The sequence below is a fragment of the Macrotis lagotis genome, chromosome 1, assembly GCF_037893015.1.
Source record: "Macrotis lagotis isolate mMagLag1 chromosome 1, bilby.v1.9.chrom.fasta, whole genome shotgun sequence".
In the NCBI taxonomy this organism is placed as follows: domain Eukaryota; kingdom Metazoa; phylum Chordata; class Mammalia; order Peramelemorphia; family Peramelidae; genus Macrotis; species Macrotis lagotis.
Genome location: NC_133658.1, coordinates 416,871,278 through 416,895,328, shown reverse-complemented (window position 1 = coordinate 416,895,328; position 24,051 = coordinate 416,871,278). Strand labels below are relative to the sequence as shown.

Here is a 24,051-nt window from a genome sequence, read left to right as displayed (position 1 = left end):
CAAAAGAGGGGCAGCTAGGTGGTGTAGTGGAAAGACCACCAGTCCTGAAGTCAGGAGGATTTGAGTTCAAATTTGACCTCAGACATTTAATAGTTACCTAGCTGTATGACCTTGGACAAAAAAAGAATCCTACAAAAGATAATAAGAACATGGTCAAAATGTCATCCAGTTCAACAAAATGTGTTTGTTATGGCAATAAGTGCTGAGAGTGATAAAAATAAGACATGAACTCTACCTTTATAGCCCTTAGGATCTAGTGGAGGGACAGGACATATATATTAATATAAAACAAGGTAGAACAAGATAAAAGTGTAAGAGAGCTATAAAGTGTTATTCAAACTCATAGGAAGTAAATGACTTTCCTTTCTATGAAGATAAAGGAAAATTTCTTCATGGAGGTGTCCTCTAAACTGCATCTGGAAAGATGGTTAGTATTTCAGCCGGCGGAGCTGCAGAGGGAGACTTAGGGAATAGCATAAGCAAAGTGACCAGAAGGAATGTGTGCAGAGAGTAATGAGGAATTCAGTTTGACTGTATGATATCTTAGATTATAAAGGACACAAGCTAAAAAATTCAGATTTGACTCATAGATGATAAGGAGATATTGAAGGATTGATTTCAACTTTATAGAAAGACTAGACAATTATCTTGCTATAGGCAAAAGTATGCTGTTGCTCTGGAACTGTGAAGTCTTCAACTTGCTGGGCTTCATGTTACTTACTGATTTACACTTCTGATAAACTGAGAATGTCAACTAAGAAGTTCCTGCTGCTCATATAGGGGTCAAGGGCATGAAATAAGGAGTAAACAAAAACAAGATCAAGAACAAGACAGATAAGTTGAGCAGCTGAAAAGGATGAAGCCTGGATGCAGTCTCAGGTAGAAAAGGTGCGTCGGAACCAACAAGAGTGTTGTCCAAGAGAGCACTAGTGAGAGACAAGCTGTGGGGTTTGGGACAGACAAAAGGATCCCATGTTCTGAAAGAATCAAGGGTTTCCTTGAACCTACTTTAAAGGCAAGGATTGTTTCCTACTTCTCTTTGTATCCCTAGCACCTCTTTTGGGGTCTAGCCCTTCATAGGATAAAGATCCAATAGAGCCTGAAAAGGAGCAGAGACAGAAGAAAAACTAAGTGCCCATGGAGGAGAGAGAGGGGGTCAGCAATGCCACATGCTGCAGAGTGAATTTTTCTAAGTGAGGACATGAGCCCTGATTTGAAAAACTTCCTTATGGATCACAAAAAAAAATCTTCTTAGCTTCTATTCAATTGACACCAAAGTGTTTTGAAAAGGAGTTTTGTAAGGTCTACCAGGAATCGGAACGCAAGTTCTTTCAGCATAGTTGAACTGTGAGAGGCAAACTCTGTACCCTGAATCATAGCCAACATCTATCAAAGAAAATTTATTTAATATATAAATATTCTTTCTTGGAGAGAAGTCCAGATGGGTAAAGTTCACTCTGCTACTGTGAATTCCCTCTCCCTCAAGCAAACAATTTCTGTGTATGTTTTATAGTAATCCTAAAACAAAAGACAAAATTCCATTATGAAATAATCAAAGGCATATAGTTTCTATTTAAAGTTTATCCAAATGGAACAATAATAATGTTAATGTTGACATACTATTTGAGAAAAAATTTCTTAAAACTTGTTCCTCTTTCATCTTGCCCAAAGAATTAATTATGAAATAGTTTTCTTTATTGAATGAAACAAGCATTCTCCCACTCAGATCACCACAAGTTTCAGAGAACGAAGGTTGTTCTCTGAAACTAATTAAATCTCTGCTCAGGGAAGACTGATTAAATCTTTGACTCAGGTGAGAACAGTCTTTAGACTATGCCAATATCATATTATTTTATTTTTTAATATTTTGTAACACATATACTCTTTACTTTTGGAACTTTATGATAATAATAACAGTGTAACCATTTAATACTTATATTTTGTAGACAGAAAACTAAGACAAAGATGTGACTTTTTTTAGGACTCATTGTTAATAATGCTGAAATTGGAAAAAGAAATTTTTCTAGACTTTTAATTCTTGATCTAATGTAATATTTTCTTCTTTTTTATTTTATTTTTGCAAGGCAGCGGGGTTAAGTGGCTTGCCCAAGGCCACACAGCTATTTAATTATTAAGTGTCTGAGGCCATATTTGAACTCAGGTACTCCTGACTCTAGGGCTAGTGTTCTATTCACTGTGCCACCTAGCCACCCCTGTAAAATTTTTTGCTAATGAAGATATATATATATATATATATATATATATATATATATTTCTCTACTACTTCATGCTACTATATACATTTATATATGTCTCTCTTTCTCTATAAAGAGAAAAGTATAAAGGTAATATCTAGAACTTTTCCTTTAGTATAAAGAAGATACATTTAAATTCTTTCTAAAAATTCCAATAGAAAAATGTAAACAAGTTCCTCATTCAACTTGATGGAAGTATATAGGATATTGACATTGGATGAAGGCAAATGGTGGAACAAATGAACTCCTGGAAATTGGCCACAAGGAAGAATCAACTCTGAGAAGTTTTATCTCTAGCTTTTCCCTTGTCCTCTTAGAGAATGCAGTAACTGGAAAGGGAATTTCTGTCTCCTTTATTATCCTCCCTTTTCCTCCAGTCTTCCCCCACCACACCTCAGGTTGTAGTGTCATCTTTTAGCAGAAGCCCATGGCAGCAGCATCCAGTGAACAGAGTTCCACTGTATAGTCAAAGTTGAGTTGAATCAGCAAGAGGTGTTGAGAGTCCAGCCCTGGGGTTTTGCTTAGGAAATGGCAGATCCCAGAGTCATGTCTCTCCCTGATCCCATGGGATTTATATTTTAGTTCAACAATCAATTAATCACCATGTATGTTGCATGTACCAGACACTGTATTAAGCACTGGGAATACAAAAGGAGGAAAAGTATAGTCCCTACCTGAGACCATGTGCAACATGTTCTTTTCAGACAGGAAGGATTATATCCAATGACCAGATGTTAGTCTAGTTAAAAGCTGGGGATGGCCAACCTTAAGAACTATGTGCCCCACCAAGCCAAAGCACCCAGCAAACACACAACCCCTTGAGGAGCAGGATGAGGATTTCATAAAGAAAAATAAGATATCTAGCAACATGGGAAGCATATGTTGCCTTGGCCATATGTATCATCTATAGTTTTACCTTCCCCTTTGTAAATTCTGTGGGGATCTAGATTTCCTATTGATTTTGTATATTAGGTGAGGCATTTGTTGTTACTTTTTTTTTTAGGTTTTTGCAAGGCACAATAGGGCCAAGTGGCTTGGCCAAGGCCACACAGCTAGGCAATTATTAAATGTCTGAGGTCGGATCTGAACTCAGGTACTCCTGATTCCAGGGCCTGTGCCACCTAGCCACCCCTACTTTTTTTTAACTATGTTTTTTTTAGTAATTTACTTTTTGTTTACTTTTATTTTTATTTATTTTTCACTAATGTCTTTATTAAAATTAATGTTGTCTAAATGACAATTAAAAGGCTCATGAAGGCTTTAGTTATTGTTTTCACTTGCTTCAGTTATTTCTGATTCTTTGTGATTCTATTTTGGGGGTTTTCTTGGAAGTGTTTTGCCATTTCCTTGTCCTGCTCATTTTATAGATGAGGACCTGAGGCAAAGTCACACAGCTAGTAAATGTCTGTGGCAGGATTTGAATTCATGAAGATGAGCCATCCTAACTCAAAGACCAGTACTCTATCCACTGAGTAAACTAGCTTTGATTTTTCAATTGCTAAAAAGTGGGTCCTGAAAGATGGAGTCACCAGCCTAAGGTCATTCAGAAAAGCAAATGACAAATTTAAGATTCTAATTGAAGTTTTCTAGTCTGAAATTCTCAGATCTTTGCACTTCAGCACACTGCCCAGCCCCATACAAGACTGATTCTGATCGATTACTCCTTAATAAAATTAGAATTCCAGTTTGATGTATGAACTAGCAACTGATCCAAAAAATGGTTCCCTTTCTGGGAAAGATGTTGGAAATTTTGGTGAAAAGCCTATTTGAACATTTCCATGTAAAAGCAGTCTTCTTAGGGAGAAACCTGATCTCTGTGGCAGCAAAGGAGAATGGGGTTGATGAACTGGGTATGAGCCCTGGTTCCAATACTTATTAGCTTCAAGTTACTCTCAGCCTCAGTTTTTTTTTATCATGAAATGGGGATAATGGCTGCCTTGTCTCCCTACAAGGACTATTGAGATGGTGAAACTAGATAATATATATGAAACACTTTTTTAAAAAAAACCCATAAAACACTATAATACAAATCAAAGTCATGAACAGTTTGGCATTTTTATAATCTGAATTTCTTATCCAATTCATTATGAGCTAACATTCTTCTCCTTGGATGAACAATGTCTTAAAACTAAGATCTTTGGCCCAAAGTCAAATCTCCTTATTAAACACTTTAAACGAGTATAAATCTGTCATGTCTTTCTTAATTGGTCAAATTTAGACATTTTTGACAAACTCAAACTGTTTAATTGCTTCATCTTATGAAAAGGTTAAACTCTCTCATGATCTGTCACACCTGTCATTCTCTGGCATTTGCCAATGTTTGGCAGTAGCTTGAATTACGCCTCAGCCATTGTGTATGCCCATCATAAATCTTATCTGAATTCTGGCCCCGTTCAGCTGGCTCCCTTTTATAGCTCCTACCACATGTAATGTAAGGCTTTATTTATTCTCTGCTGTTCCTCAACACAGTCCTCGGATGTGGGCTCATCTGGAGCAATCACTTGTAATGAGCTGCTTTTGGTTGAGTGTGTACATTTTGCTGCAACATTAATCATCATCAGAGTCAGCATCAGCTGGAGCGCCAGTGTTTATACCTCATTCATTATTCCTGATCTGCTTTATTTAATAAATGAAAATGTTTAGTTAATGGGAGGAAGTTGTGTAAATATTTCAGTGAGCATGAATAATACGGGAGAAGAATGAGCTAGCAAGCAGCATTTATAATTTCTCTTAAGGGTATGTATGGAACTAATGAGTCCTGAAGACATGGTATCTTAGAATCTCAGGATTTTCAAATATTCAGAATTCATAGGGTCCCCAAAGGGAAAAGGGCTATCAGAAGTTATACAGTTTGACTCTCTACTTCTATCATCCAGTACAAGTGTGTAAATTTTCCAAGGATGGAGTAGCCCACCCCATTGTTGAATAGCCCTTATAAACATTCACCCAGTGCCCAGGGGAGATACAATAATAGATAGACAGTGAAGTCTCAAGTCCTGCCTTCTAGAGGTAGAGATATGATAGGAGTGGGAATAAGCACAGACATGAATAACTATGATTCAAGACAGAGAATGCTATGAAAGCAAAAGAAAGTTCAGACAAAATGTTGGTAGAAATTTAAGAAGTCAAAGATCCCTTTCAGCTGGAGGAAGGTGAGAGTGAATAGAGTGTCAAGAAAAAAAAAACTAAGATTTATGTAGGCTGCAGGACTTTGTAACAAATTTCTTCCTTAAGTTGAACTAAAAATCTTCCTCCCTGCAACTTCCTCTTAGCATTCCAGGTTCTACTCTCTGGATCTCAGTAGAACCAGCTTAATTCCCTGTTTCACAAAACAGACTTTCAGATACTTGAAGCCATTGATCATTGTAAATCTGCTATTATTAGGTGCCATAATTCATTGTAACTTTGAAATGCACAGCATTGCTTTTCACTCAGTTCTGCCTGATAAATACCAATATGTCCCATCAATGTGGAGACATGGGAAAGAATAATGGATTTGCAATCAAGAGAAGTAAATTTGATTCTCAGCTACCTCTGTTTTTATTTCAGTGTCTCTGTGTTGTCTGTCAGTCTCTCTTGCTGTTTCTATCTCTTGTCTATCTCCCTGTCTGCCTGTCCTTTACCTGGAACCAGTCACTCAACCTGTCTGGGACTTTGATTAACTCATCAAAAAAAGTGGGGGAACATAACAGTTGTTTTATTTACTTGAAAGGGCTAGTAAGGATTTACCGAATTAAAGGTTTATAATGTGCTTTATAATCCTAAATGAAGGGTGTCCCCAAAGCCATAGGACTTAAAAAAACTTAAAACTGCCTTAAGGTTTTTGGGACCCCCTATATATAAATATGAATATGAGCTTCTTGTTCTAGAATCATAGAATTTTAGAGCTTAAAGATAATTAGGTCAACCACCTTGTTTGTTTTGTTTTTCAGTCAAGAAGGCATTAGATTTGAAGTTAGAAGGACTTGGGATCAGAAAGGTTTAAGTGAATTACCCAAGATCACACTGAGAGTCATAAGTGATCAGAGCCAGGACTAGAAATGAGGTCATTAGATTTCTGGGCCAGGCCTCTTTTCACTAGCTTACAATACCATCTTCTTATACCACATTTAACTAATCATTGAATTCTTGAATAGTATCCATCATTTTCCCCCTTTCAATCAAAAGAAATGAAGAGCTAATGTGTAATCAAAATTTTGTCTTACTCTGATCCAATTTATGCAGTTAGCGCTAAAGATAATATTAACTTCTATGTACTTTACAATTTATAAAACACTTTGGTATCATTATCTCACATGAACTTCACAATAACTTCATGCAGGAACAGCCAGAAAGGAAGGGGAAGTAACTGGAATAGAATTCTGGCAGAGGGGATAGGGAATCAGGCTCCAATTCTGCTTCTAACATTAATGAGGTATGAGACTTGAGCCAATAAGCTTCATCTCTTAATTCCCTTATCTCTAAAATGATCTCACAGGCTGATAGTGAAACTAAAATGTGATTGCATGTTTAAAATGTTTGCAAACTTTAAAACACCACAAGAAAATCAGTGAATAAGTAATTATTATGAATACCAGTATATATTATTATAATATATAAAATAATAACTATTTATTATTATTATGCAGATCAAGGATTATTATTCCCATTTTACTGATAGGAAAGATAGAGTTCAGAAAATGCAAGTGATTTATCTAAGATCATACATATAGTTAGTAATAGTAATAGCTAATATATAGCACTCTACAAAGCACTTTATAAACATTCTCTCATTTTATGCTCATAACAACTTTGGGAAGTAGATATAATTATTATCCCCATTTTAGAGATAAGGAAACAGAGATGAGTGAAGTGATTTGACTAGGGGAAAACTAAGGCTAAATTTTAACTCAGGTTTTATTGACCTAAGGTTAGCTAGGTGGCACGGTGGATAAAACACTGGACCTGGATTCAGGAAGATTCATCTTCCTGAGTTCAAATCCAACCTCAGAAACTTACTAGCTGAATGACCTTAGGCAAGTCACTTAACTCTGTTTGTCTCAGTTCCTCATCTGGAAGGAGCTCTTTCCTCCCAACTTTTATATTAATGCCCCCTCCCCATACACCTCTACATAGACTAGATGCTGATTTCCACTCACACCCCAAATCTCATCTCTATGGGAAAGAACCCAGAGCCCCGACCCACTCTGACCCTTAGGCCCACTTATCCCTTAAGAGTTGTGGGCCTGCCTACTAGTCTGTCTCTCTCTCTCTCTCTCTCTCTCTCTCCCCCCCCATTACCTGGTGTTATGACCCCCTCAAACCATTTGGATGTACAGGAAATTGTCAGCTACATTTTCCATGAGATGAAGGATCAATGGACCTAGTTTTTTGCTCTCCTTTATGTATTATTTCCTCCAAATAGAATGTGAGCTCCTTGAGTAGGGACCATCCTATTTTTCTATTTGTACCCCATATACTTAACAGTGCTTATTAAAAAAGTCTTAATTGATCTTTCATTCATTCATTAGTTGGTATTAATATTTTTCTCTTTGGTGGAAGATGATTTGGGTTAAATAGGACAATAATAATAATAGGGGTTTTTTAGTATTTTAGGTTACAATAATAATAATAGTACCACTTCTCTAACTTGAATATCTACAAAGTGCTTTCTATATGTTTAGTCATTTGACCTGACAACAGCCCTGTGAGATAGATACTATTATCATCACCCCCATTTCACAAATGAGGAAACTGAGGCACAGAGAGGTTATTTTTAAAATATTTATTTAGTTAGTTATTCATTCATTCATATGCATGCGTATATTTTTAAGTTACAAAATTTCCTTCCACCCTCCCTTTCCAATCCCTTCCCCTCAGTGGTGAACAATCAGGTTAGCATTGTACATACATATTTTGATAAATATGTTTACAGAATAGTCATTCTCAGTATGAGGAATTAGGATTAAGGGAGATACATAAAAGATAATTTTATAAAGTGTTCATCAGATTCCGAAGGATTGGGGTTTTTGTTTGTTTTGTTTTGTTTTTCTTCCTCTGGATGGGGATAGCATTGTCCATAGCCAGGCTAATATACTTGTCCTAGCTCTCTGAGATGCTGAGAGGAGCTGCTTCATCAAGGCTGATCATCTCACCATATTGTTAATGTGTATATTGTTCTCTTGGTTCTGCTCCCTTCACTTAGCATCAGATCCTGTAAGTCATTCCATGCTTCTCTAGAATTCGACTTTTTATGGTTTCTTACAGAACAATAATATTCCATAGTTTTCTTGTACCATAACTTGTTTAGCCATTCCCCAATTTATGGACATCCCCTCAATTTCCAATTCTCTGTCACTAAAAAGAGCTGCTATGAATATTTTGGAACATGTGGGACTTTTCCCACTTTTTATGATTTCTTCTGGATATAGACCCAAAATTGGAATTGCTGGGTCACAGAGAGGTTATTCAACTAAGGTCAGATGGATAGTGTTGAGGCTTGATTGAAATTCAGGTTTTCCTGACTTCAAGTTCTGAGTGGTAACACTTCAACTCCATGAAGAAGGTAGAGCAAATATATCTGCCTGATACATGAAGAAACTTAATATCAAATCAATGCAGTGATATCCTGGGACCAGAGATATGCCGAAGTCAACATATAGCAGTTCTCTGGCCAAACGTGGAATTTTTAGTTTGAGTACTCATATCTTAAAAATCAGGACTACAAATCAAGACTTGATTCATTGTTTTTTGTTGTCAAGACTTAAGAAAATGTTGGAGAAATGTTACTAAAGTAAATTAAACTTAAAAGTGTGTGATGCAGAGACTTGATAAAGAGCAGAGCTGAAGCTGTATTACAGTAACTTTAAGTCCAGTGAGCTTTCTCTTGTATCCCAGGCTGTCCTTCACAAAATGTCTTTTCCTTATGGGTAAAATGGAAACATTGCTAAAGCCTGGCTTCCAGGGATCTTGGTAGTTGATGATCTGATAGAAAGGACACAGAAGTCCAGTGTTCTAATCCAAATACTTGTTATATAACCATGGGTGACATCCTTTTTCTGAATGCCTTTTCCCATCTATAAAATGGAGATTATCTCAGCTGTTCCTACCTCATACATTTGCTAAGAGGATCCAGTAAGATAAGTTATTAAAACTTTTGAGAGATTTTAAAATAATCTTGTTAATTTGTATTATTGTTGTTATTACTATTGTTCATGTTATAGGAAAGAGTCAGTCTACTTGAAAAGATAACCAAGGAGCATGAGCAGTACAAGACAAATGTGGACCAATTTCACCTGTGGCTAAATGGAGTGATGGAAAAAGTAAACACCTCTCTAGGAAGAAGATCCAGGTTGTCTCCTAAGCACCAGCTTAAAATTTTACGGGTAATTTCACATATTCTTTTTTGGGGCTGAAAGTTTTCCTAAGGGATATTCATGTTGTTCTTGCTCCCATTGCCCTAATTCAAGGAAGAATAAGAACTACTTTGTGGTAGGAAGAAGAGAATTGCCATCCTTTGTTCTGGCAAGCCTTGTTAACAAGTTTTTACTAATTATGTAAAGGTGTGCCAGCAGAGTTATCAATGTTGAGAATACCAAGGGCATGTCATCAGATATGCAAAATAAATATATGGTTGATTATAGAGGGAGAGTGCTAGCAATGGGATAATCAGGAGAGGCATCATTTTTAGAAGATAGTGCTTGAATTGAGTCTTAAAGGAACTAAAAGGCTTTATGAGGTGGAGGAAAGGAGAGAGTACATTCCAGAAATATAGGGAAGCCTTCTATATTTTTTCTTATACTCATTTTTATTATTAAACTTTATTACATTATTATATTTTATTATATTCATTGGTAATATGGGTTACCTTATAGTCATAAATAAATATTAAATTCTTATATGCAATCCTTGACAAGTTTTTGTTGGCTCAATAAAACTAAAAGATTGAATACCCATGTTCTAATATAAAAGTGAATTCCTGGGGCAGCTAGGTGGCACAGTGGATAGATCACTGGCCCTGGAGTCAGGAGTACCTGAGTTCAAATCCAGCCTCAGACACTTAATAATTACCTAGCTGTGTGGCCTTGGGCAAGCCACTTAACTCCATTACCTTGCAAAAAAAAAAACAAACAAAAAATGAAGTTCTTTTAAAGTTTCCAGATTTATTTCAGTTCAGAACAGAAGGTTCATGGATGGTATATATAAATACATTGAATAATCAATTTCAAAACAGTGCATATCAGGTAAGTTATTTATAATAAAGTATTTTCAACTTCTAACATATTTCAATGAAGAATAATCCCTACCAGAAATGATTTCTCTTCATGACATTTTCAAGATGGATCACAGGTCATCCTTCTGAAATAACTAATTTTGTTGATACTCCTTTTCCTTTCTTTTTTTTTTAAAGAAAGATTTTATTTATTTTTGAATTTTACAATTTTTCCCCTAATCTTGCTTCCTTCCCCCCACCCCCCACAGAAGGAGGTCTATTAGTCTTTACATTTTTTCCATGGTATGCATTGATCTAAGTTGAATGTGATGAGAGAGAAATCATATCCTTAAGGAAGAAACATATAAGAGATAGCAAAATTACATAACTTTTTTTAAATTAAAGGTAATAGTCTTTGGTCTTTCTTCAAACTCCACAATTCTTTCTTTGGATACAGACAGTATTCTCCATCGCAGATTTGTACCTTATTGTTGCAATAATGGAATGAGCAAGTCCATTAAGGTTGACCATCACCCCCATGTTGTTAGGGTGTACAGTGTTCTTCTGGTTCTGCTCATCTCACTCAGCATCAGTTCATGCAAATCCCTCCAGGCTTCCCTGAATTCCCATCCTTCCTAGTTTCTAACAGAACAATAATGTTCCATCACACACACACACACACACACACACACACACACACACACACACACATATATATACACACACATATACCACAGTTTGTTAAGTGATTCCCCAATTGAAGGACATTCACTTAATTTCCAATTCTTTGCCACCACAAACAGTGCTGCTATGAATATTTTTGTACAAGTGATGTTTTTACTCTTTTTCATAATCTCTTCAGGGTATAGACCCACCTTCTCCTATACATTAAGGAAGTGCTGGGAAAATTAATAAGCAAACCAAAAAACAATACAAAAAAAACCCAATTACTCCTCTCAAGGAACTCACAATCTAAAATGTCCTAAGAAGGAATGTGGCCAAGAGACCTATCAGGGATTAATGGGAAGTGAATCATTAGTTGCACAGCTGTATCAAGTCACTTGCTATTGCTTAGAATTTGGCTATCCTTCAAAGTAAGCAGAGTAAGTCAGTGTAGAGTTCTGCTCTTGGAGTCCGGAGACTTGGGCATGAATCCTGGTTTTGATGCCTATTTAGCACTGTGATCTGAGGCAGGTTACTGAGTCACACAGAATCTCAGAGACATTTTAATTGAAACTTCATGTGATGTAGAATTCCTTCTACATCTTACTCACAAGTGGTCATCTAGCCTTTACTGGAAAATTTTCAGTGAGAAGAGAAAATCTATTTTCTGAAGCAAACCATCCTAGTTTTAGAAAACTATATAAAGTTTTTGTTTTATGTTATGATTTTTCATTCATTGATTCAATCATTTATTCAAGACTAAATCTGTCTTCCTGGGCCTTTTTTTTGCAAGGCAGTGGGGTTAAGTGACTTGTACAAAGTTACACAGCTATGTTATTATTAAGTATCTGCAGCTGAATTTGAACTTGGGTCCTCCTGACTCCAGGGTTGGTCCTGAAGTCCAGGGCTGGACTCCACTGTGCTGCAAACTAGCTACCTCTCTGTGATTTTTTTCAATGGGTTCTAGTTCTGCCCTCTAAGGCTCCATAGGACAATTCCAATCCATGCTCAGCATGGTAATCTTACAAACACTTGAGAATGACTATCATATGTGCTACCCTGTATTTTTGGTTTGCTTTTCTGCAGGCTAAATATTTCTAATTTCTTTTCTTAGTCCACTGATAATATGGTCTTTAATCCTTTCATCACTGCCCTTCATTCTTCTGTGAATGCTTCCCAGCTTATCAATGTCCTCCCTATGATGTGGAATGCAGAGCAAAAATGTGAGACATAGGTAATCTGATCAGAATTGAATATAGCATTTCACTATATGCCTTCTGAACATGCATTTTTTCTTTTCTTTTGTTTTTATTTATTTAAGGCAATGGGATTTAGTGATTTGCACACAGCTAGGCAATCATTAAGCATCTGAGGTCAGATTTGAACTCAGGTCCTCCTGACCCCAGGGTTGGTGCTCCATCCACCATGCCCCCTAGCTGCCCCTGAACATGCATTTTTAATGCAGTCTAGAATAATATTACCTACTTTGAAATTCATTTTACATTATTGACTTAATTTAAGCTTGAAGTTCACTAAAACACACAGAATTTTTTCATAGGAACTATTGGTCCAAGTAGTTTCCCCTACTTTTCATTTGTGAAGTTGATTCTTTGAACCTAAATGCATTATATTTACCTTCAATAAATCAATTAACAAGCATTCTTTAGGTGTCCACTGTGCACCCAGAATTGGGGAAACAGAAACAAAACAGACTCATCCTCAAGAAGCTTATATTCTATCAGGGGAGATAGCATCTACTTACATAAATAAATAAATGTATGGTGGATTAGGAGGGAGAAAAAGAAAGGCTTCATTTAGAGGGTAGAGCTTGAGTTGACTCGAAGGAAATAATGGATTTTATGAGGTAAAGGAGAGGAGGTAGCGCAGTCCAGTATGTAATTATTATAATATATTGGGTACTGAAGAGTATATAAAGAGCTGGAGATGACAGTCAAATTGGCGAGGTAAGACTTGCACACAAATGTAATTAATTTATAAGATGTGGCAGTTCTTCATCCTGACCTTAATCTGTAAAGCCTCCTGGAGAAGGTGGAAGATAATCTGGGTAGTGAAATATAAGTTTATGGAAATTGGCAATACAGCTTTAGAGTGAGTATATGCTTCACATAGGGATGGAAAAATTGGTAAAAAATTACTTGAGTTTAAAACAGTACAGTCTCCTAAGCATAAATATTTATTGGTTGGAGCAAAAGACAGATTTGTTTGCATATTTATTTACATAGCTTATTTAATATCTATCTTTGAGCAATTAGGGACATATGAAAACTTGACCGATTAGGCTTTTAAAGCCCTTTACAACTTGGTTTATTTCAATTCCCATCCCCCAAAATATACTGCAGTCCATTGACAATAGTTCCTCCACTTTTTTCCAACACTACATTCCATCTTCCAACTCTGAACATTTTTGCTGGCTCTCTTCCATACCCAGAATTCTCTCCCTCTTCATCTATGCCTCTTGACTCCTAGCTTCCTTCAAGTCTCAGCTAAAGTTCCATTTTATCCTAGCCATTTCAGACTTCCCTTAATGCTAGTGATTTTTCTTTAGGACTATTTCTAGGACAATTCACTTAGCCTCCATCTAGCTCAGTTGTCTTAACTCTAAAATGAGTCTAATAGTAGCACCTTACTCCCAGAGCTGTTGTGAAGACCATCTGAGATATCAGTAAACACTGACAAGTTCTAGGTGATCTCAGGTCCTTTATCTGTCAAATAAAACAGTTAAGCAGAGTTCCTAGCCTATAGTAGGTGCTTCGTATATGCTTGTTCATTGATTGATTAGGCTAGATGACCTCCAAGTTCCTTTCTAACTCAGGTAACCTTTTCTACATTCCTGTCCTTGTCTTTTTTTTTTTTTTTTAGCATCTGACACTTGCTTATATCCCTATTCTTGGATGCTCTCTCCTCTCTTAACTTTTATGAAAAGATTTCTCCTGGTTCATCTTTCTGAACATTCTTATATTATATGAATTTGTCAGCATTTAAGTTCCTTGAGAGTAGGAAATGTTTTATTCTTTGTATTTGCATCCCTAGCTCCTAGCACCTTTAGCACATTTTAAGTACTTAACCAAAGTGTGTGAGTGATTGATCAGTTAGACAAAGTAGTAGCTTCATGGAATAGTGGATAGAGGGATAACCTTAGAGTCAGGATGATCTGTATTCAAGTACTATAATTTCATACACCACACACACACACACACATATGTGTGGGGGGAGAGAGACTTTGTGATCATAGACAGCTCACTATCTCTCAACTTAATTGTAAGTTATAGATATGTTGCCAACCAGAAACTATTTTGACGCCCTCCTTCCCAGATTCCATTGCTAGATCATCATCAATGTCCTACTTCCTCAACATACATGGTTCCTTCCTGGTTCTTCTCTTCCCTCTCCATGTCCTCTCTCTTGGTGATATCATCAAGCTGCAAGGGTTCAATGATCATCTCTATGAAGCTGGTTCTCAAGATTCTTTCCTAAGCATGAGATCAGAATGACCAAATTCACTTGGATTTCCCATGGCATCTAAGACACAACTTGTTTAAAAATAGAATTCATCTTACCTCCTAAATTTACACCTTCTCCAAACTTTTCTAATACAGGTGCCACCATTCTTCTATATTTTCTCAGATTCATAATCTTGGAACAAGCCTTCATTTTCTTTCCTTCTCTATGTAAAATCAACCTTATTCTGCTTTCCCTGTGTCTCTCAAATTTGCCACCTTTCTCTCCAGCTACCTCCTTGGTTCAGGCCCTCATCACCTTTCACCTTCCTTAGGGTAAGAGAGTCCTCATTAGATACTAACTTCTGGGTGTTTCCTCTCCTATACTATTTCCACATGACTATCAAAATAATCTTCCTAATGCATGTCTGACCACACCATCCTCCCAATAAAGAGCCTTGGCTCTATTGATTGCTTCTTGGCTAAAACACAAAATCCTCAGCCTGGCATTCAAAAACCCCTAATAATTTGACTTCTGTTTACATTTCTAGGGTCGTTGCAGACTCCCCTTTCTGCACTTTGTATTCTGGCCAAATTGACCCGTTTGATCTTCCTAAGTAAGACTTCATATGTCATCTCCTCTCTGTCTGCCTTAGCACAGTCACTTTCTTATACTTGGAACATCTTTTCTAAAATCCCTGGTTTCCTACAAGCCTCAGTTCTTCTACCACTGCTTCCATAAGGGTTTTCTTGATATTTCTGTACCTCAAATTATCATGCATATGCTTATTATAATAATAATAGCATTTATGTAGCATCTACTGTAGGCCACACACTGTGCTAAGGGCTTCCTCATAACACCAACAAAATGTAAGTCTTCTTATTATCCCCATTTAAAGTTGAGGAAACTGAGGCAGAGAGAAGTTAAGTGACTTGTTCAGGGTCACAGAGCTATTAAGTGTCAGAGACTAGATTTGAATTGAGTTCTTCTGACTCCCAGCCCAGCATTCTATCCAAGGTGTCTGTTAGTTACCAACTATCTATCAGAATATTGTATTTTCCCATTATAATATATGCTCACTGAAGAAGAAACGGTTTCTCTTTATTTTTTTTTATTTCCAGTACCTAGCATAATGTTTTGCACATAGTAGGTGCTATTAAATTCTTATTATGTTCAATCTCTAACCCTTCCAGCTCTAATATGTTATGAGTTCATTTGATAAGGAGGATGAAAATGCTTTGGGATTAGATGGGAAAAGGAGAACCTCCAAAAATATGATAAATACTTCCTCATTTCTACTTAACCCTCTACTTTACCCTTCTTTACCTTTAGAATTTTGCTAAAGATTTTCAGAGTGGTGAGAAGAAATTAAAGAAGCTTGAGGATCAGTCTGCTGGGGTTATCCAGAACACCTCTCCTATAGGAGGGGAGAAGATTACTAATGAGCTTGAAGAGCTAAGAAAAGCCTTGGAAAAGCTGAAACTTTTTTGTGAGAAAGAAGAGGAGAGGATGCTGAAGACCCTAAAGTCGGAGGGGGCCTATGAGACCCAGGCCAAACAGCTGGAAACTGAGGTCAGAGAATTCAGGAAGAAGCTACAGAGGCTAACTGAGGACCTGGAACCTAGGGAGAAAGCAAGTGATGAAGAAGAGTTGATAGTGCGCTGGAAAACTTACTCTGTAAGTTAAATATAACCCCATCCAGACAAGTTAGCTAGGCTGTGGGGATTCCCTAGTTAGTTATAGAAATGCCTCAGGTTAGTAAATTAGATTAAATATAATTTGGAAGTATTACTAATTATAGTGTCTGAGGACCTATGTTTGAATGACAGTGCTACTATTTACTCACCTGTGTTTTCTCAGACAAGTTAATTCATTTCTTTGGTCTAAATTTCCTTGTCTGTAAAATGAGGAGATTAGATTAGACAATCCCTAAGATTCCTTTTATGATATTAAAGCCTGACCAGATATAAAAATAGTTTGAAAGGGGACTGCTTGCTTGGTATTATCTACAACATTTTTCAAGTTATCAATAGTTATGAGTCCATTACTAAGTTATTCATTACCTATTGTTCAATAAACGTCTTATGGAATACTGCTCAACATAGAAGAGATTCAAAAGAAGTCCCAGGCAGATCCTTTGCTCTTCGGGGTCGGTGGCAAAGGTTCTTTACCTTTCTAATGTCTTAGATACCTTTGGTGGTCTGGTAAAGTCAAGGATATGCTGGTAAATATTTAATAACTAGTTTTCTAGGGAGAAAAATGTATTTACACAAGGAGATACCTTTAAAGTTCAATCTGCCTTATTAACATTTTCTCCATTACTTTCTTAAACTTTGACAATAATACAGTAAATCAAGTCCTGATCTGTAGCAATTATCAATTTAGTGAGTGTAAATGCCTCACTAAAAATTTTACAATTGGCTCTCCTGAACTGGGTTTAGTTGGCTCCAGTGGATTCTTGGGAGAAGGCACTGATCCTTTTTCATATTTGTTGTCTATGATTATCATTGAAAGAAATGCTAAATTCTAGTTAGAAGTTAGTGAAAATAAAAATATAAATCTTTCTCCATCCAAGACCTTCTGAAATCTATATCTCTGGACCCCTTGAGAGTTTGTAGCCTCAAGATCCAGATTCTGAGGGTCCTTGTTCCACTGACTGGAAGCTATGTGATATACTAAAACAAAACAATTGAAGCACAATGCTGGGCTGGATTCTTGTCCAGCTCTTGTAACACTACATGACCTTGCAAGTCACCTCACATCTCTTGGCCTCAATACCTTCATCTGTAAAAATAAGGATTAGATGGATTAGATAGTCTTGCCCTTTCCAGATCTAGCTTCCCTATTATGCTCTTTTTTATGGGAGGTCAATGAATTTTCCAAAAATGAACTTTTCATTAAACTCTATGCAAAAAAAAGCTAACAAACCAAGTGATTATTTTCATTATATAATAAAATGAAGAGAAGGGAAGCTTCCTGAATTGCCCAAGTTTCCTTACTGAGATAATAACAGAGGAGGCAACACTGAGGAGGTATTCAAACATTTACTACTCCTTACAATTTTGCTCTTGGTGATGGAGCATGCTTCCTGTTTTCGCAGCTGGGGAGGGATAGCTGGTCAAGCTTGCTTCTAATCCCAACTTCCTGATCAAAAGACTAACAAGCAAGATGTAAGAGTTACAAAGAGACTATATAAACTGAGGAATGATTTTTAGACTATCTTCATGTGAGATAAAACACACACACACACAAATAACTATTCACTCTTTTCTACTCTAGTAAGAAAGCAATAATGATTTATATTCTGAATAAGAAGATTTTTGACAAAGAGGCACTGGGTTTAGAGTGCTAAAGAATTTAAAACTAGAAAAAAAATAATAAATAAAATAAAAAATAAATAAAAAAATAAAAACTAGATCATTTAATCTAACTCTCTAATTTTACAGAAGAGGAAACCAAGGACCAGAGTGATTAAGTGCTTAGGGTCATACAGTAATAGTATATGTTCATTCCAAATCTAAAGCTATTTGCCCTACATTTCAGTTAGGAGGCCTCTCTTCCAGTCCCAGCTCTTCCACTTGGTTTCTGAGTGGCCTCAAGGAAGTTTTTTAGAAATAATAATGCTTTCCCTGCCTAAGTCATGGGTAAATTGTAAAAGCCACATAAGATAATAAAAGTCAGTGTTTTTAAATAAATGTAACTACATTTTATTAACTGTAAAGTTTCTGCCTCCACTACAACTCCCATATCCTTTATACCTATTGAGTATAAAATGTGAGCTATATTATTATTATTCTGAAAGTGCTCTAAAGTTGTTGTACCTGATTAAAAAATAAATCAAAGACTATCTGCTATCCTAGCTCATGCTTTCCCCTCCTAGATATATTTGGCAGGTGTGAATATCAGCTTCAAGAAAGAGGCATTGACAAGTTATTTTGTTTTTCTGGGCCTCAGTGATAGAATATGGAATATGATGGAATTGGACAATGTGGTTTCTGAGGTCACATCCATCTCTAGAGTTATCATACAATGGGCTAATGAAAACAATATACTAAGGAGTGGAAGGGCTATGATCCACAACTGCCAAGCAAAAAAAAAAATAAATAAGAATGCTTAAAGTTGAAGTAAAGGATGCTCTTATTACCATAGTCAGGAAATAACTGTGGAAAATTAACAATCTTTAGGACCCTTCCTGGAACTCTTACCCCTCAAGTTTATTGTGAAGCCCATATGAGATAATGTATAGAAAACAATTTTCAAATTGTATTCATTGCCCTGACAGATGAACATTTGTTAAGGATAATCTATTTTAATGGTCTCCAGGGTGTTTGGAATTTGACTTGACTTGTTTTTGTGATAAAGGCCACCAGATCAGCTCTGGCAGCAGAAGAGCTCAAGGCCGAAAGACTGAAGTCTCAACTTAAGGAACTTGTCCGATTTAACCATGATTTGCAGCCGCTGTCAGACAGTGTTGTGACTACCATACAAGAGTTCCAAAGGTATTTAGAATTGGTGATTTTTTTTTGGTGAATGATTAGATTTGGACACATCACTCTTGTGCTCAAATCCCTCAATGGTTTCCTAAGATCTACCAGATAAAATTAAGATTCCTTTGATTAGCACTGAAGGTTCTCCATAATCTTGTCCCAGTTACTCATTTATATTTTCTTTATTTACAATATCCCCTCTATATTTCACTCTATACATAAGTGAAACTCACCATTTACCTTCCCCAATACATGCTCTATATTTTTTCTATGTCAGTAATTTTTCCTCAATCTGGTTTTTTGTTTTTGGCTTGGAATACTTGCCAGATTTGGTTGTATTCCTACCCATATTAATATCAAAAGACATCTCTTTGTATCTCTTGTACTTCATTAATGCACTTATCATGTGATATCTCATATTATATGTCCAATGTTTCTACTAGAATGTAAATTCCATGACTGCAGGGACTGTCTAAGTTATTTTGCTGTCTTGGTTACTTGCACAGTATTCTGTACCAAAGTAGGCACTTGATAAATTGCTATTAAAATAAAATGGAATCTGGGAGATGAATGGTCACCTAAAACAAATCTTTAGACAGACTCTAATTTTCTTTGAAATTTGATACCTTTTACTTTTCACCCCCAAAAGTTGTGTTGTTGTTAGTTTTTAATACAGGTAGTAGTAATTACTACAATTTATCCATTCATTCATCTGACACAGACTAAAGACTTAGATTTTGCTTTTCAAGAGACAATCTCCTCATCTGCCATTTCCTCTAAGCCTCAGGATATAATTTATTCAATTGTTTATTTTATTTTATTGTTCCCTAGTTACATGTAAAAAGAAGTTTTAACATTCGTTTTTAAAACTTTGAGATCTGAAATCACTCTTCACCTCCATTCTCCTTCATTGAGAAAGCAAATTATTAAAAATATGTAGTTCTGCAAAACTATTTCCATAACTTATTGTGAAAGTAAACATAACCCCTACCCAAAAAGGAGAAACTTCAAGAAAAATAAATTAAACAAAAAGCATGCTTCAATATGTATTCAGTCACCTCTGCTCTCTCTCTTTGAGTTTAGATAGTATTCTTTATCAAAAGCCCTTCAAAGTTGTCCTGGATCACAGCATTGCTGAGAAAAAGCAAGTCACACAACTGATCATTTTACAGTATTGTTGCTACTCTGTATGTAGTACATTTCCCATTGCATATTCTCATGTAAATCTTTCTAGATTTTACTGAGAGCATCCTGTTCATCATTTCTTAAAGCAGTATGTTATCATAATCACATACCACAATTTGTTTTGCCATTTCCCCAACTGATGGGCATTATCTCAATTTCTGATTTCTTGCCACCAGAAAATAAATAAATAAATAAATAAATATGTATATATATATATATATATATATATATATAGAGAGAGAGAGAGAGAGAGAGAGAGATATGTGAATATTCTTATCCATATAGGTCCTTTTCATTCCTCTTTTTCATCTCTTCTCAGTAACATTGCTAGGTCAAAGGGTGGATATGGTTTTATAGCCTTTTGGGATTCAATCATCTTTTCACAACTTCCCCAACAGTGCATTAATATCTCATTTCCCTGACATAATCTCCAACATTTGTCATTTTCTCTTTCTGTCCTGTTAGCCAAACTAATAGGTACATCAGAATTATTACAATTTGTATTTCTCCAATCAATAGTGAGTTAAGACATTTTTTAATATGGGCATAGATAACTTTGATAATATCATCTGAAAACTATTCATATCTTTTGAACATTTATCAATTGAGGAATGGCTCTTATTTTTTTTATAGATTTTACTCAGCTCTCTATGTTTGAGAAATGAGGTCTTCATCAGAGAAACTTGTTTCAAAATTTTTTTAGATGTAGAAGCTTTTACTTTATTCACTTCTGCTGTGTATTTTAATCTTCTTTATCATCACAGTAACTGTCTGTGGTCAGATTTTTTACTTCTCTTTGCTCATTTTCCCAGCCTATATCTTGATTTTAACTCTTTGTTCAGGTAGGGCTCTGCTTCCAGGGTAGAAAGTGCCCTGTCCCAAGCTTTTGGTTTTTTGCAAGTTGTTTTCAAAGATACTTCTAGTGTTCTACAAGTTTTCAGTTCTTCCAAGGTGGTATGATCTATGGAGAAGCTTTTGCTGTTCTCCTGGCCTATGCTCTGGTGACCACAAGCACTCCTTCCTGTCCTGGAACTGTGAGGAGGGTCTCCCATTCTCCTGCAGCAGCAAGTTCTACTGTGTTACTGCTCGTCTTCATTTTTGGACTGGGACCCAAATAAGATTATGGACAATGCAACAAAAGCCTGCCTCAGTGATATTGAAGAGACCTCTGTAATTTTTATCTGACCCCCCCGCCTTTATTGTCTGTGGACCAAGAGCTCTGGAAAAGAGCTGCCACTGCTGATTCAGGAGCTTCCAAGAACTGCTCCTAGTCCACCTATGCTCACCTGTGCTCCCCTCTTCACCCTGGTGTGGCAGAATTTTCCTGCTGCCCTTCCAAATTGCCCTTTGAAATCTCTGGTCTCAGAGGTATGGAACCCATCACTGATGGGGTTGCCCTGGATTTCTGGGGCTGGATCGCTCAAATGTGGCCTGCTCTACTTTGCTTCTCTCTCACCCTGATGCCACAGAACCTTACCACCAATCTTCCAAGCAATCTTGGACTGGAGATTTAATTCACTCAGTCTTTTTTGGGAGTGCTGTCACTCTAGAATTTGTTTAGAGACATTTTTAAAGGTATTTGGAGAGGTTTTGGGGAGAGCTTAGGTCAGTCCCTGTCTTTACTCTGCTGTCTTGGCTTCATTACCTTCTTATTAGTCATATTTTACAAGAGATGATACTGACCAGTCTAGAGAGGTTAAATAGTATTTAGGTCACATTAGGATCCTAGAGTTTCAAAGCTAAGACTTGAACTAATTCTTCTTTCTCCTATTCAAATGTTCCTTCAATTATCCCAAGCTGTCTTTCCAACAATATATGATTCTGCCCTTTTCTCTGTTGTCACTGACAGAGTCCCCTGGAACTCCAATCCTACTCTAACAATCTTGTGTTAATTCCCATAGTTGTAGACTCTGTCAACTTTATCATATGCAGCATTTGGTTAGCAGAGACTGGTATGAAAATCTCTTATTCTCATCTTTCAAAGAATTTCAAAGATATCACTCCCAGAAGCATACCTGGACTGTTCAAATGATACCAGGACAGGAATTCCTTTTTTTTTCAAGCATCTGTTCTAGTTAATGCTCTATTTTTCAAACTACTTTTTAAAATTTAAAAACTTTGTACTTATTCTTTCTATAGATTAGAAGCACCTGAGAGGTATTTACTTTAGTGCGCAGGAATCACATAAAATCCCTACAAGGATCTTAGACATTACTGTTGTAAGAGGAGGGGAGAAGGAAAGATATATTTAAATTGACATTATCAATCTTCCTCTCAGTGTGGGACATGGATTACTTAGAGCTAATATGTTCAGGACTGGGGGAAGGAAGTTAAACCAAGAAAGAAATAAAAGGGGAGGGGGAAAAAAAGGAAGAGATAAGAAAGGACTTCTTGGGGCAGTTAAGTGGAGCAATGGATAGAGCACCAGCCCTTGAGGCAGGAGGACTTGAGTTCAAATAAAGTCTCAGACACTTAATATTTACCTAGCTGTGTGACCTTGGACCAGTCCACTTAACCCTACTGCCTTGCCAAACAAAAAAAAAATTAAAAAAGGATTTTTTTAATTAAGATGACTGTGTAAATAGATGCAAAGGAACTCAACTCTCACATATATAGTCTACCAAAGATCTATAGAGAACACTAGACCAAATAATGATAAAAAAAAATCAAAGAAAAACCACAGTAATCTCATTCATCTTGTGCAGCAGTCAAAGCCAGAAGAAGCTCTGGTAAAACATAATGAAAGACTTCCAGCATGAATCAGAGACATTCCAAGAATGTTGAAATATACTGTCCTCTCTATCCATGAAGATGAGAGTACCCAGCTGAAAGAAGCTAGAGGATAGTTGAAAACCTTCCATGATCTAACCAAGAAACCAGTAGAAGTCAGGTTGAGACAACCTGGAGGTAACTGAAACCCATATCCCACAAGCTGAATTGTTGCAGAGGGCCCTTAAGACCACAGAACACAACAATGGAAGAAGGCCTAAAACCTGTCAATGCTTGTGAATATGGACACACCAGAAAAAGTGAAAGCCAGCAGCAGGAACCTGGAAAATTGAGGCCAAAACAAACAGGGCCCAACTCCATCCAAGAATTCAGGAGGAAGCAAAGTCCAATCCAAACACAAAGTCTTAAATCAGGACTAGGGACCAAAGATACGAGTAAACAGTAAAAAAGACACTGAATATAATGAAGAAAAGTTATGGATCACAAATTTCCAAAAGATCAATCTTGAATAACTCCACAAGAACTACATGCTCAGGGAAAAATCATTTGGCAACAAGGATAATAGGAATGGCTATAACAAATGAAGCAAGATATGAAACATAAGGTCATAAGTGAAAGAATTCTGGAGAAAAGAATTAAAGGGGAAAGAGAGAGAGTCTATAACAGAAGATAGAAGATGTTTGTTACTAAAGTAATAAACTCCATAGAAATGAGAATGATAAGACAGAAATCAGTGATTCCATGACATAACTGACAGGAAATATTGAAACAAAATCATAATTGAAAAATAGGAAACATAAGGCATCTATCATTTAACAAAAACTAAACTGGAAAACAAGTCAAAAAGAGATAACTTAATGTTCACCTGATTTTCCCCAAAGCAAACAAACAAAATAATCCTAGATAACATTTCAAGAAGCCAGAATTGAAAACTACCAGATCCTTTAGAACCAAAGGAAAAAGTAAAAATAAAAAGAATCCACTGGTTGCTTCCTGAAAGAAACCTCAAAATGACAGCTCTAAGGAAAAATTATAACCAAAATTTGAAGCTTTAAAATAAAAGGAAAAATATTGCAAGCAG

The 24,051-nt window shown here is 36.3% G+C and overlaps 1 protein-coding gene across 4 annotated transcripts in view; it reads left to right on the top strand.

The window, feature by feature from the left end:
- Window positions 1–24,051, top strand: part of SYNE3 (spectrin repeat containing nuclear envelope family member 3) — a 205,250-nt gene that overhangs the window by 84,002 nt on the left and 97,197 nt on the right. For all 4 annotated transcript variants that reach the window (XM_074213018.1, XM_074213016.1, XM_074213017.1 and 1 more), the window contains 3 exons: window positions 9,458–9,619; window positions 15,901–16,245; window positions 18,931–19,067. In XM_074213018.1, the coding sequence (XP_074069119.1) occupies window positions 9,458–9,619; window positions 15,901–16,245; window positions 18,931–19,067 (644 nt within the window). The remainder of the gene's footprint in view (window positions 1–9,457; window positions 9,620–15,900; window positions 16,246–18,930; window positions 19,068–24,051) is intronic.